Here is a 13,648-nt window from a genome sequence, read left to right as displayed (position 1 = left end):
GTGCACTTTAAATACAATGAATAAAATATGGAATATATAAAGCTAATGGTGACCATGAAATCATCCTCGATTGTCATAAAAACCCATCTGGTTCACCAATGCCTTTAGGGAAGGAAATCTGCTGTATTTATCTGGTCTGGCCTACATGTGACAGCAATGTGGTTGACTCTTAGTTGCCCTCTGAAATGACCTGGCAAACCACTCAGCTCAAGGGCAATTAGGGATGGGAAATGAATGCTGGTCTTGCCAGTGACACCCATGTTCTATTAAAGAATAAATGAACTGAAAGCAACAAGGCCTGTTGATGGCACCTGGTGTAACCCATCAGAAAGACAAATTGCAAAACTGTAAAACAAAAAATGATCATTCTAAAGTTCCTGGGTTTTCGAACGGCAAGAAGAGCAGACTCACCTCAGGCAGAAACACTTTCTTATTTCTTTCCCAGATTGGAGGCCAAACGATCATCTCTTGAATCTGCTGGAATTTCTGAAAACTTTCCAACCATTTCACTTTCCCCTCAAGGTCACCTGACAGACAACACAACAAAAATCTATGAACCAAGGGGATTTTCACATTGAAACACTTTGTGCATGACCTGGAACATATGTGAGGTAATGCATTTTGGAAGGTCTAATACATTTGGGAAATGTACAATACCTCAGAGTATTGACAGGCAGAGGGATCTGGATGTACAGGTCCATAGGTCATTGAATGTGGCAACGCAGGTGGATTAGGTAGTCAAAAAGGCATCCGGCATGCTTGCCTTCATCGGTTGGGACATTAAGTATAGAAATTGGTGAGTCATGCTGCAGCCAAATAGAACTTTAGGCCACACGTGGAATATACATAGAATACATAGAACATACAGTGCAGAAGGAGGCCATTCGGCCCATCGAGTCTGCACCGACCCACATTAATCCCTCACTTCCACCCTATCCCCGCAACCCAATAACCCCTCCCAACCCTTATGGACACTACGGGCAATTTTTAGCATGGCCAATCCACCTAACCTGCACGTCTTTGGACTGTGGGAGGAAACCGGAGCACCCGGAGGAAACCCACGCAGACACGGGGAGAACGTGCAGACTCCGCACAGACAGTGACCCAGCGGGGAATCGAACCTGGGACCCTGGCGCTGTGAAGCCACAGTGCTATCCACTTGTGCTACCGTGCTGCCCATAAATTTAGAGTAGCCAATTATTTTTTTTCCAATTAAGGGGCAATTTAGCATGGCCAATCCACCTAACCAGCACATCTTTGGGTTGTGGGGGTGAAACCCACGCAGACATGGGGAGAATGTGCAAACTCCACACGGACAGTGACCCAGGGCCGGGATTCGAACCCGGGTCCTCAGCGCCGCAGTCCCAGTGCTATCCACTGCGCCACATGCTGCCCTATAGTTCACAATTCTGGTCGCCACACTACCAGAAGGATGTGGAGGCTTTGGAGAGGGTACAGAAGAGGTTTACCAGGATGTTGCCTGGTATGGAAGGCATTGGCTAAGAGGAGAGGTTGTCAGAGACTCCTCAATGAGTGGTCGCATTGTCAGAGACTCCTCACACCCAGGCCTTGCCCTTTTCCAGACCCTTCCATCAGGCAGAATAATAATAATAATGGCTTATTGTCACAAGTAGGCTTCAATGAAGTTACTGTGAAAATCCTATAGTCGCCACATTCTGGCGCCTGTTCAGGGGGGCCGGCACAGGAATTGAACCAGCGCTGCTGGCATTGTTCTGCATTATAAGCCAGCTATTTAGCCCACTGTGCTAAACCAGCCCCTAAGAAGATACAGAGTCTGAAGACCCGCACATCCGGCCATAGGAACAGCTTCTTCCCCACAGCTACAAGACTCCTCAACAACTCTCCCTCGGACTGATCTGTTCCCTGTAAGAATACTATTCATGATGCCCTATGCTGCTCTTGCTCATGTATTGCTTTGTTTGGCCCTTGTTCTGCACTGTAACCAATCACTATTTGTTGATGTACCATTTGTCAGTGTTCTCTGTCGGTTATTTTTTTGTCTACTATGTGCGTACTGTGTACATTCCCTTGGATGCATTAAAATACTTTTCACTGTACTTCGGTACATGTGACAATAAATCAATCAATCAGGTTGGATAAACTCGGTTTGTTCTCACTGGAACGACAGAGGTTGAGGGGCAACCTGATAGAAATTTACAAAATTATGAGAGACATGGATAGAGTGGATAGTCAGAAGCTTTTCGCAGGTTGGAAGAGTCAATTACTAGAGGACATAGGTTTAAGGTGTAAGGGGCAAAGTTTAGAGGAGATGTGTGAGGGAAGTTTTTTACACAGAGGGCAGTGGGTGCCTGGAACTCACTGCTGGATGAGGTGGTGGAAGCAGGTATGATAGTGATGTTTAAGGGGCATCTTGACAAATACATGAATAGGATGGGAATAGAGGGATACGGACCCGGGAAGTATAGAAGGTTTTAGGTTGGATGATCAGTGCAGGTTTAGAGGGCCGGAGGGCCTGTTCCTGTGCTGTACTGTTCTTTGTTCTTTGAGGACTGGGAACACCGCCAGTCAGTCGGTGACCATTTCTGGTGATAAGCAGGCAGCTGGCTGGGTGGGGGGGGCAATGGGATGAAGATTGGGGGTGAATTGGCAGGAAACAGAGCTGCATGATTATTAATCCACTTCCCCAACCCGTTTCCTGGCAACCAGGGTGAATTAAAATTGTGCAACATAATAGAAACTGCTGGAGAAAAAAGATCAATGTGCAACTAATCTCTCCACCATCCTAGCAGTGGCCTGATACAATAACATATTTGTTGACTGAGCAATCTTTATCAATTAGTCTACAGCAGACTGGAGATACCGGAACCTCCTAAACAGGCTATACTCACTACACGTCATGTCCCAAATTACCCATAAAATGCACAAAATGTTATTTTCTGAACAGGAAACTATTTTGCATTTGAGTGAATCAATACAAGCTGCTTCCACCATCATTAGTATGTTCCGCAACACCACCACTCATTGAAATACTTTTCTGTAGATTCATTTTGAATTTATCCCGGTTTCCCCTTTCAAGTGCCACATCCTCATGTTCTAGAGGTCTGGGCTACTCTGATGTACTCTCCACTTAAGTGATGTCTCCTCTCTCTCATAATGTTCGGTAAAACCAAAGCTTTTGAAGAATCTAAAGGTTTAGAGTTCTCTGCTGTGTGGCAAAAGTGCCAAGGGGCTGAGTAAGTCTGGCTTCACATGGTTCGAAAACCCCAAGCAGACGAATTTGAAAGGAATCTCCTGCAGTTAGGAATGTGCACTCACATATGGAATTGTCCACCTGTTTGATGATCGCTTGGACACTCTGTTTCTCTGCTGCGTCGTTGCTTCTCTTCCAAATGCCCCTCAGGAGTAACGGGTACTTTGTCAACCTCTGCAAGGGAGAGACCAGCAAGTCGGACAAGTGCAGTCGCTTGCACAGCTCATTCTGTTCACACCACTGTCACCATGCAAAGAAATAAAGAGGAACATTTCTGAAGAAACAGCAGGGCTTCACCAACAGATTATGTAAAACAGCAAACAATAGGTTATGTAGAAGTGGTTTTGTCTTCTCGTTGGCTTCAAGAGCAAGTCAGAGGCTGTAGCGTGTAACTCACCTCCTGACTCCTCAAAGCCTGCCCACAATCTACAAGGCACAAGTCAGGAGTGTGTTGGAATACTCCCCACTTGACTGCATGAGTGCAGCTCCAACAACACTTGCAAAGCTCAACACCATCCAGGACAAAGTAACCCGGTGGATTGTCACCCAATCTACCACCTTCAACATTTAGCATGGTCGGCACGAGCTTGGAGGGCCGAAGGGCCTGTTCCTGTGCTGTACTTTTCTTTGTTCTTTGTTTATCCACTCCCTCTACCACCAACTGGCAACAGTGTGCACCACCTACAAGATGCATTGCAGCAACTAACAAAGGCACCTTCAACAGCACCTTCCAAACCTGTGACATTTGCCACCTAGCAGGGCAAAGGCAGCAGATAACATGGGAACGTCGCCAACATCAAGTTCCCCTCCAAGCCACACACCATCCTGACTTGGAAATATATTGGCCGTTCCTTCACTGTAGCTGAGTCAAAATCCTGGAACTCCCTCCCTGAGAACACTGTGGGTACACCTACACCATATGGACTTCAGCAGCCCAAGAAGGCGACTCACCACCATCTTCTCAAGGGTAATTAGGGATGGGCAATAAATGCTGACCTAGCCTAGCAATGCCCACATCCGAAGAATGAATAAAAAATTGACATATCGAGTCTTCATGACTTGAATCTCTTGTCCACAAGTCTAGTTTTCAAGACAATTTGTTTAAATACACTATGAAAGATGGCAAAAGGTAATATTGTCTAAACTTGTCTAAAGATTTTGGGCACGATTTAATGAGAAAAAAACAGAGTCCCGTTTTGGGCATGTTAAGCAGGGTGTTTCCTGACACCTGCAGGGCTGAGAACAACCCCGCTATTAAACAGGATTATGTTTCTTTTTTGGGCCTCGGCAAAAAACGTCCCACTGAGGCTGCACTTAGCTTTATTTCCTGCACTGACGAGCTCAGCTCGCCATTGCAGGAAGAGATAGGGGTGTCATTTTTAAATGCTGGGAGATCTCCCCAAGTGCCATTACGTCTGGTCCACGTTTCTGGAAACCAGTGCTAAATGGCGCCATGGAGAGGTCTTCCAGGCTTGTGCGTTCGATCCCCAGCCTTGGGAAACTCTGGCATTGACATATTTAAGTGACGTTAGCTGTTCACTTTAGTATGCAAATCTGGATCCCGCCTCATTGAGGGTGAGGTCAAGATCGCGACGTCCGCGGCCCTACTATTGCAGCCTTTATCTCTTGGTGGATCTACTCATTTTCATACTGGAAAGAAGTTTTATCATTCCTTTATTTCAATTAATTGCCAGGATGTTGGCATTTATTGCCCTACGCTCGTTCCCTTGAGGTTTGAAGCCGTGGAGTGGTTTGCTAGGCCATTTCGGAGGGTGGGGAAGTCCCAGCTACATGACCAGGTACTGGGTGAGGACAGCAGGTTTCCTTCCCTGCTGTGACATGACTGTATCGGTGGTCTTTTATAACTCTCATGGTAAATCCTAATGGCCGCAAACCTGCACTACCATGGCCCCATAGACAGTTGGCTTGATATGGAATATATAGGACCATAGAATGGTTATGGCATAGACGGAGGCCATTATATCTGTGCTGATTCTCTATAAGAACAACTCATTTAGTCCCACTCCATTCCTTATTCTCTCTAGTCCTGCTAAGTCTTTCTCTTCAGATAAGCATCAAATTCCCTTTAAAAAGCTCAGTTGAATCTTCCTCCACCCACTCTGAGGTGGTACATTCCACATGTTTCCTGATGTCGTCTCTGGCTCTTTCGTCATTGTGACAAGGCTGAATGTATTGCTGAGAACATAGCGATTCTTGTCTGACTGAGTGACTCATCACTTCTTGGGAGATTTTGTGTCAACTTAGACAGGTGTCGACCCAGACAACCTCTCTTCCTTGAAGGGCACCAATGAACCAGTGAGGTTTTTACAACAGTCTGCCAATTTTTCAAAGCACATTTCTTCATCGCACTTGGTGCCAACACAAATTTATGCTGAATGTAAGAAATTGTTTTATAGTTTATATATATTTTTGCAGTAATGCAATTAAACCATGGGTTAAGATGCATACAGACAGTATGTCTACTAAAACTGTGATTAAGGTGTAGTAAAAGTGAAGTAATCATTGATTTTGCAGGTGAAGTGTCTGCTAATAGATTTGAGGACTATTTAGTTGTTTGCAGCTGGCTAGCTAATGGAATATTATTTACATATAAAGGACAACTGGGGTGAAGATAATTTATGAGGGGTATTGTGTTTGGTCCTGGCTAAACAGGTCATGGGACACCTTGTGGGAGGAGACAGAAGAATGCCTTATGCTTTGGGTACAGGTGATGTAATTAAGATGAGGAGCCACGTGTGTCTGAAAATATTGGTTCTTCCTAGGATTTTAATCTGAACAGAGGTGTTTCAGTTTTGGCTCTGACAGGTTCTCTCTCCAAAGATCCTGCACAGAGAAAAGCAAGTAAAAACCTGGTTGTTAACTTTATTCATGAGTGGCATTTGAGCTAATTGCTTAATTGGAATGTCCTGACAGGTTTAGGAAATACGTTAAAGTTTATTTTTCACTTAAATTGTAACTTTTTCTCTGTTGTTAATGCGGTCAATTCTGTATTTAAATTAAAGTTTGTTTTAATACAAAAGGTACCCATGAGTCAGAGGGAAATCTGCTGGTCTGGCTTACATGTGACCCCCAGATCTGCAGAAATGTGACTGATTCTCAACTGGCCGAGCCAGCCAATTAGTTCAAGGGGCAATTAGGGATTGGCAACAAATGCTGGCTTTCCCAGTGACGCCCACATCCCATGAAAGAATAAAGTAACAAAGCACAGTAGAGAGTCAGAATAGGTATTATACTTTAAGAAAGGTGCCAAAGTCCTCCCTCGTCTTCAGGTTATTGAGGTAGAGATTAGCTGAGGAATAATTCAGGCAATACTCATGATGACTGCAGCATACGCTCTCCTGAAACTGATGGAAGAACATTTTTGCATCAGGGAAAGAAAATCAATTTCATCAAAATCAGTAAATCTAAAAATATGGAAGCAGTGATCACATCAAAATGAAATACAGCATGGGTTCTCTGCATCAGGTGCAGTGACATTACTGAAGGGGAATGGACTGGTGTTGAATGGCGGAGCAGGCTGCCTGGTGTACTCCTGCTTCTATTTCTTATCCATTTTTCCTCGGCACCAATACTCGTTGGTCAAATATACAGCAAGAGATTTGTGGAGCTGGACGAGGTTACACAGATAGGAAGGGGTGGCCATGGAGAGATCAAAAACAACGTTGAATGATATGATAAAATTCATCTGCTTACGTCTGGTACAATGTAAGGCTCAAATGGACAATTCTGTGAATTTTGCACAGTGATCCTCATGGACTCTGAAAATGAGACCAATTGCTTTTACAGTAATCAGCCTCTTAGCGCATTTGGTGTTGCTGTGGCAACTAACCAGCACAGTTTGGATGGGCAGAATGGCCTCCTCCTCGGCTACAAGCTTCTGAGATTTCCATAATTGCAACAATCGAATGTTGTAATGTATTTATATAGAAGCTAGTTATATCCCACTGCATTGTTCACAGAAAAGCTGGGTGGTTCTTCCCAGTGTCCCGGGCAAAATTTATCCATCATCTAACTTTACCAGAACAGATTATCTGGTTGTTATCAAATGATGGAGTCTTGCTGTGCGTACACTGATTAGCACATACGTTACAATAGTGACTGCCTCATTGGCTGGAATGTATATAGGGAATTGAGGTTGTGAAAGTTACTGGAGCAATTCAAATGTTCTGTCCTTTTTCTCCATACAGAATATTGGACAACCGAACATCTCACCCTCCCTGGTGCCTGCACTGGTAAATACAACGGAGGTCATTTTAACTTTGTGAGAGTGTACACTGGACTTCTACGGCGGTTAGTGGAGATGTAAATCTAGAGAGACGTAAAACGTGCTGTTGATTTGGGATTGTCCATTGGATTAGGATTGCTCAAGATTGAAACCTAAACCACAATAAATATGCAAAAAAGAACATGCTAGGTTTCATACCCAACCTGTCTAACTTAGCTCATCTCATCTGACTAGCATTAAGGGTGCTTTAATTGACTTCTGCAACCCTTTGAGTAGCAAACCAGCCAAGGCCCATGCTGTGCAGTGACCTTTCATGGCAAAGAGACTTGAGAACAATGAACTCCAGTGTTGTATAAATCAGGGGACACTGGGTAAGATGGTTAAAGGCGGTACCATGGCAATTGTTCAAGATTCATTTCTTCTGATTTCAGAGCTGGGGTGTTATGCTTCTACACTCAGCATTAAAAATCATACACAGAAACTATTTAGTAGCAAGTACCTTTGATAACACAGCAGCGAGTGATGATAGCTTCCAAGAGCTCTGAATTGTATCCAGGAGACCGGTCAAGAAATCAAAGCTCACCTAATATGATCAAACAATACACAGGATTACATTATTTGAAATGTGAGATACAAAACACCTCCTGCTGTAGATACCCAATTGCAACTTGTGTTCTGTGCAAAATTTACAACTACGCTTGAACTATTTTGGAGTATTGCTGAAAAAAGACTGAGAAGGCTCAATAAAGCAAAAAGTAAAATAACTCAAAACTGAACAATGCAAACGCTAGTTGTGATTCCACAATTGGACAACACTATCTGAATAACCTTGAGTATGTTAAGAAATACAAATACAACCAATGTAAGATGGGAGTCATTTACACTTGCAGGAAGCTAAATGTATTCATTTGTCCTCTGCAGGCAAAAGGAACATGTCCAGGCATTGCACTTTTTTTGAATTAAACGAAAGATGGGAGACAATAGTTCCCTGGTGCATTCTCCACTGCAACACCTCAACCAATCAGTCAACTTGCCAACCAATCAGCATCCTTTTCTCATGCAGAATAAATTGTTGATCACCCTGAAACTTTAAATTATTGTCTCTGTGCTGATGAGTGGAAGATGAAAAACTTTGACAGCATGTCTTTTTTCAGCAAAACTCAAATGTTTTGCCACTAAGTCACTATATTTGTAAATGAATCATGAGCACCATTAAGCAATGACACAATAGTGATCCCTGTACAATTTACATTCAGTATCAATGAGGTAAGATTCAGGATGCATCAAGTGTAACTTATTTACAATAGGCCAACTCAACAATAGCTCGCAACTTTAATGTCGATGAAAAAACTTTTCATTAGCCTTCAGGGAAGGTAACCTGCTATCTTTACCTGGTCTGGGCAATATGTGGCTCCAGTCCAACACCAACACAATTGACTTTATCTAGCAAGATACAACAAACCACCACCAACACCTAGGCAACTATCTATGGACAATAAGTGTTAGCTTGCCAGTGACGCTCACATCTCGAGGATGAATTTTTTAAAAGTCTCAAAGTATTTCAGAGAATTGAGGAAAATGCATGTCAAAGCAAATGAGTGATTCAGAGGAGTAATAAAAGGCTTGCTCAAAGAGATGGGTTTTCAGTAGCATGTTTAAAAAGGGAGAGATGGAGGGGCCCAGGGTGTGGGAGGGAGAGTTGGAGGGACTCAGGGTGTGGGAGGGAGAGTTGGAGGGACTCAGGGCGGGGAGGGGGAGGTTGAGGGACTCAGGGTGTGGGAGGGGGAGGTGGAGGGACTCAGGGTGGTATTGAGAGTCTGAAGGGCTCAAGGTGGGGCAGAGAGGTGGAGGGGCTCAGGGTGGGGGAGAGAGAGTTGAAAGTGCTCAGGGTAGGGGAGGGAGAGTTGGAAGGGCTCAGGGTGGGGGAGAGAGAGTTGAAAGTGCTCAGGATGGGGAGGGAGAGTTTAAAGTGCTCAGGGTGCGGAGGGAGAGTTGACCGTGCTCAGGGTGGGGGAGGGAGAGTTGAAAGTGCTCAGGGTGGGGGAGGGAGAGTTGGAAGTGCTCAGGGTGGGGGAGGGAGAGTTGGATGGGCTCAGGGTGGGGGAGGGAGAGTTGAAAGTGCTCAGGGTGGGGGAGGGAGAGTTGGAAGGGCTCAGGGTGGGGGAGGGAGAGTTGAAAGTGCTCAGGGTGGGGGAGGGAGAGTTGGAAGGGCTCAGGGTGGGGGAGGGAGAGTTGAAAGTGCTCAGGATGGGGAGGGAGAGTTGAAAGTGCTCAGGGTGGGGAGGGAGAGTTGAAAGTGCTCAGGGTGGGGGAGGGAGAGTTGGAAGGGCTCAGGGTGGGGGAGGGAGAGTTGAAAGTGCTCAGGGTGGGGGAGGGAGAGTTGGAAGGGCTCAGTGTGGGGGAGGGAGAGTTGAAAGTGCTCAGGGTGGGGGAGGGAGAGTTGAAAGTGCTCAGGGTGGGGGAGGGAGAGTTGGAAGGGCTCAGGGTGGGGGAGGGAGAGTTGGAAGGGCTCAGGGTGGGGGAGGGAGAGTTGGAAGGGCTCAGGGTGGGGGAGGGAGAGTTGGAAGGGCTCAGGGTGGGGGAGGGAGAGTTGGAAGGGCTCAGGGTGGGGAGGGAGAGTTGGAAGGGCTCAGGGTGGGGGAGGGAGAGTTGGAAGGGCTCAGGGTGGGGGAGGGAGAGTTGAAAGTGCTCAGGATGGGCAGGGAGAGTTGAAAGTGCTCAGGGTGGGGGAGGGAGAGTTGGAAGGGCTCAGGGTGGGGGGGAGTTGAAAGTGCTCAGGGTGGGAGGAAGAGTTGGAAGGGTAAGGGTGGGGGACGGAGAGTTGGAAGGGCTCAGTGTGGGTGAGGGAGTTGGAGGTGCTCAGGATGTGGGAGGTAGAGTTGGAGGGGCTCAGGGTATGGGAGGGAGAGTTGGAGGGGCTCAGGGTGGGGGAGGGAGAGTTGGAAGGGCTCAGGGTGGGGGAGGGAGAGTTGGAAGGGCTCAGGGTGGGGGAGGGAGAGTTGAAAGTGCTCAGGATGGGCAGGGAGAGTTGAAAGTGCTCAGGGTGGGGGAGGGAGAGTTGGAAGGGCTCAGGGTGGGGGAGGGTGAGTTGAAAGTGCTCAGGGTGGGAGGAAGAGTTGGAAGGGTAAGGGTGGGGGACGGAGAGTTGGAAGGGCTCAGTGTGGGTGAGGGAGTTGGAGGTGCTCAGGATGTGGGAGGTAGAGTTGGAGGGGCTCAGGGTGGGGGAGGGAGAGTTGGAGGGGCTCAGGGTGGGGAGGGAGAGTTGAAAGTGCTCAGGGTGGGGGAGGGAGAGTTGAAAGTGCTCAGGGTGGGGGAGGGAGAGTTGGAGGTGCTCAGGGTGGCGGAGGTAGAGTTGGAGGGGCTCATGGTATGGGAGGGAGAGTTGGAGGGGCTCAGGGTGCGGGAGGGAGAGTTGGAGGGGCTCAGGGTGGGGAGAGAGAGTTGAAAGTGCTCAGGGTGGGGGAGGGAGAGTTGAAAGTGCTCAGGGTGGGGAGGGAGAGTTGGATGGGCTCAGGGTGGGGGAGGGAGAGTTGAAAGTGCTCAGGGTGGCGAGGGAGAGTTGAAAGTGCTCAGGGTGGGGGACGGAGAGTTGAAAGTGCTCAGGGTGGTGGAGGGAGAGTTGAAAGTGCTCAGGATGGGGAGGGAGAGTTGAAAGGGCTCAGGGTGGGGAAGGGAGAGTTGAAAGGGCTCAGGGTGGGGGAGGAAGAGTTGAAAGTGCTCAGGATGGGGGAGGAAGAGTTGGAAGGCCTCAGGGTGGGGAGGGAGAGATGAAAGTGCTCTGGGTGGGGGAGGGAGAGGTGAAAGTGCTCAGTGGGGGGGGGGGAGGAAGAGTTGAAAGTGCTCAGGATGGGGGAGGGAGAGTTGAAGGTGCTCAGGGTTGGGGAGGGAGAGTTAAAAGTGCTCAGGGTGGGGGAGGGAGAGTTGAAAGTGCTCAGGGTGGGGGAGGGAGAGTTGGAAGGGCTCAGGGTGGGGGAGGAAGAGTTGAAAGTGCTCAGGATGGGGGAGGGAGAGTTGAAAGTGTTCAGGGTGGGGGTGGGAGAGTTGGAAGGGCTCAGGATGGGGGAGGAAGAGTTGAAAGTGCTCAGGGTGGGGGAGGGAGAGTTGAAAGTGCTCAGGGTGGGAGGAAGAGTTGGAAGGGTAAGGGTGGGGGACGGAGAGTTGGAAGGGCTCAGGGTGGGTGAGAGAGTTGGAGGTGCTCAGGATGTGGGAGATAGAGTTGGAGGGGCTCAGGGTATGGGAGGGAGAGTTGGAGGGGCTCAGGGTGGGAGAGGGAGAGTTGGAGGGGCTCAGGGTGGGGGATGGAGAGTTGGAAGGGTTAGTGTGGGGGAGGAAGAGTTGGAGGGTGTAATGACTTAGGCCAAGCCTTTGAGATTGGCCAATTAGAATACGAGTTCCCGGGGACTTCCGGGTGCGGCGATGACCAGCTGAGTCGCACGTTTCGGCAGCTCCATGTGAAACGGACTTTTGGGCTCTTGATAGGAGCCCCAACGGCAATTTTGACGGCTAAAAACACTGTGCGGTAAACCAGAAGGGAATCCCCCCTGGATACGGATGGAAAAAGGAGGAGAAAGTGGCCAGATTGCAGTGGATCCTTTAGAACAGCGGCAAGGAAGGCAAGCAAAAACCAAGATGGCGTCGGAAGGTGGCAGTTTAACATGGGGCCCTGAACAACAAGAGTTCTTGAAATGCTGTGTGGAAGAGATCAAAAAGGAAATGAAGAAAGAGCTGTTGGCCCCGATACTACAGGCGATCGAAGGGCTAAAGGAGGAACAAAAGACCCAGGAGCGGGAGCTTCGGGTCGTGAAGGCAAAGGCAGCCGAGAATGAGGACGACATACAGGGCCTGGTGGTGAAGACGGAGACGCAGGAGGCACATCAGAAACGATGTGTGGAAAGGTTGGAGGCACTGGAAAACAACGCAAGGAGGAACAACCTGAGGATTCTTGGTCTTCCTGAAGGTGTGGAGGGAGCGGACGTCGGGGCATATGTGAGCACGATGCTGCACTCGTTAATGGGAGCGGAGGCCCCGGCGGGTCCGTTGGAGGTGGAGGGAGCATACCGAGTGATGGCGCGAGGACCGAGAGCAGGAGAAATTCCCAGAGCCATAGTGGTGAGATTCCTCCGTTTTAAGGATAGAGAAATGGTCCTTAGATGGGCGAAGAAAACTTGGAGCAGTAAATGGGAGAACGCGGTGATCCGCGTTTATCAAGACTGGAGTGCGGAGGTGGCGAGAAGGAGGGCGAGCTTTAATCGGGCCAAGGCGGTGCTTCATAAAAAGAAGATAAAATTTGGAATGCTGCAACCGGCAAGACTGTGGGTCACATATCGAGGGAGGCACCACTACTTTGAGACGGCGGATGAAGCGTGGACTTTTATTGTGGAAGAAAAACTGGAATGAGCGGGTTATTAAAAAGAACGTTCGAACAAAGTGGTGGGGCGAATGTGGGGGGCAAAGAGGGGTTTTATGTACTAATCCTGCGATGTGGTAACTTTTCTCTCTCCCACAGGTGGTGATGGGGGGAGGAGGGGAGGTGGAGGAGATGGGGCGTTGGCCATTGGGGGCCAAGGAAGAAGCGCGGGCTTGGTTCCCGCGCTATGATAATCATGGCGGGAATAGAGAAGCAGGAAGGAGGGGGCGCGCACGGTGCGAGCCGAGGTCACGGGGGGAAGCCGAGGTCAGCCAGAGTTTGCTGACTTCTGGGAGCAACATGGGGGGAGTAATTACGCTAGCGGGGGATCTAGCGGGGGGGGTGGGAGGGGGGAATTACTGGGTTGCTGCTGCTGGGGAGAGGGGGGAGCTGGTATGGGAGAGGATGGGCGGGGGGGGGCACCGCCTGGGGGAGATACAGCTGCGTGGGAACCGGGTGAGGAGCTGGAAAAAGGTGATGGCTAATCGACAAGGGGGGGGGGGGGGGGGGGGGGGGGTAGGAAGCCCCCCAACTCGGCTGATCACGTGGAACGTGAGAGGGCTGAACGGGCCGATAAAGAGGGCACGGGTACTCGCACACCTTAAGAAACTTAAGGCAGATGTGGTTATGTTACAGGAAACGCACCTGAAACTGATAGACCAGGTTAGGCTACGCAAAGGATGGGTGGGGCAGGTGTTCCATTCGGGGCTAGATGCGAAAAACAGGGGGGTGGCTATATTAGTGGGGAAGGGGGTAATGTTCG

At 48.7% G+C, this 13,648-nt stretch overlaps 1 protein-coding gene across 4 annotated transcripts in view; it reads right to left on the bottom strand.

The window, feature by feature from the left end:
- The window catches only part of plekhg7 (pleckstrin homology domain containing, family G (with RhoGef domain) member 7), a 190,263-nt gene that overhangs the window by 21,645 nt on the left and 154,970 nt on the right, over positions 1 to 13,648 (bottom strand). For 3 of the 4 annotated variants that reach the window (XM_072471859.1, XM_072471860.1, XM_072471858.1), the window contains exons 9-12: positions 7,978 to 8,061; positions 6,487 to 6,597; positions 3,298 to 3,472; positions 412 to 527 (exon numbers count right to left, since the gene is read on the bottom strand). In XM_072471859.1, coding sequence (XP_072327960.1) covers positions 412 to 527; positions 3,298 to 3,472; positions 6,487 to 6,597; positions 7,978 to 8,061 — 486 coding nt within the window. The remainder of the gene's footprint in view (positions 1 to 411; positions 528 to 3,297; positions 3,473 to 6,486; positions 6,598 to 7,977; positions 8,062 to 13,648) is intronic. The other variant, XM_072471861.1, reaches the window with a different exon arrangement.

Source organism: Scyliorhinus torazame, chromosome 13 (genome assembly GCF_047496885.1).
Source record: "Scyliorhinus torazame isolate Kashiwa2021f chromosome 13, sScyTor2.1, whole genome shotgun sequence".
In the NCBI taxonomy this organism is placed as follows: domain Eukaryota; kingdom Metazoa; phylum Chordata; class Chondrichthyes; order Carcharhiniformes; family Scyliorhinidae; genus Scyliorhinus; species Scyliorhinus torazame.
The sequence above is the reverse complement of the archived record's forward strand: the minus strand, read 5'-3'. Positions and strand labels throughout refer to the sequence as shown.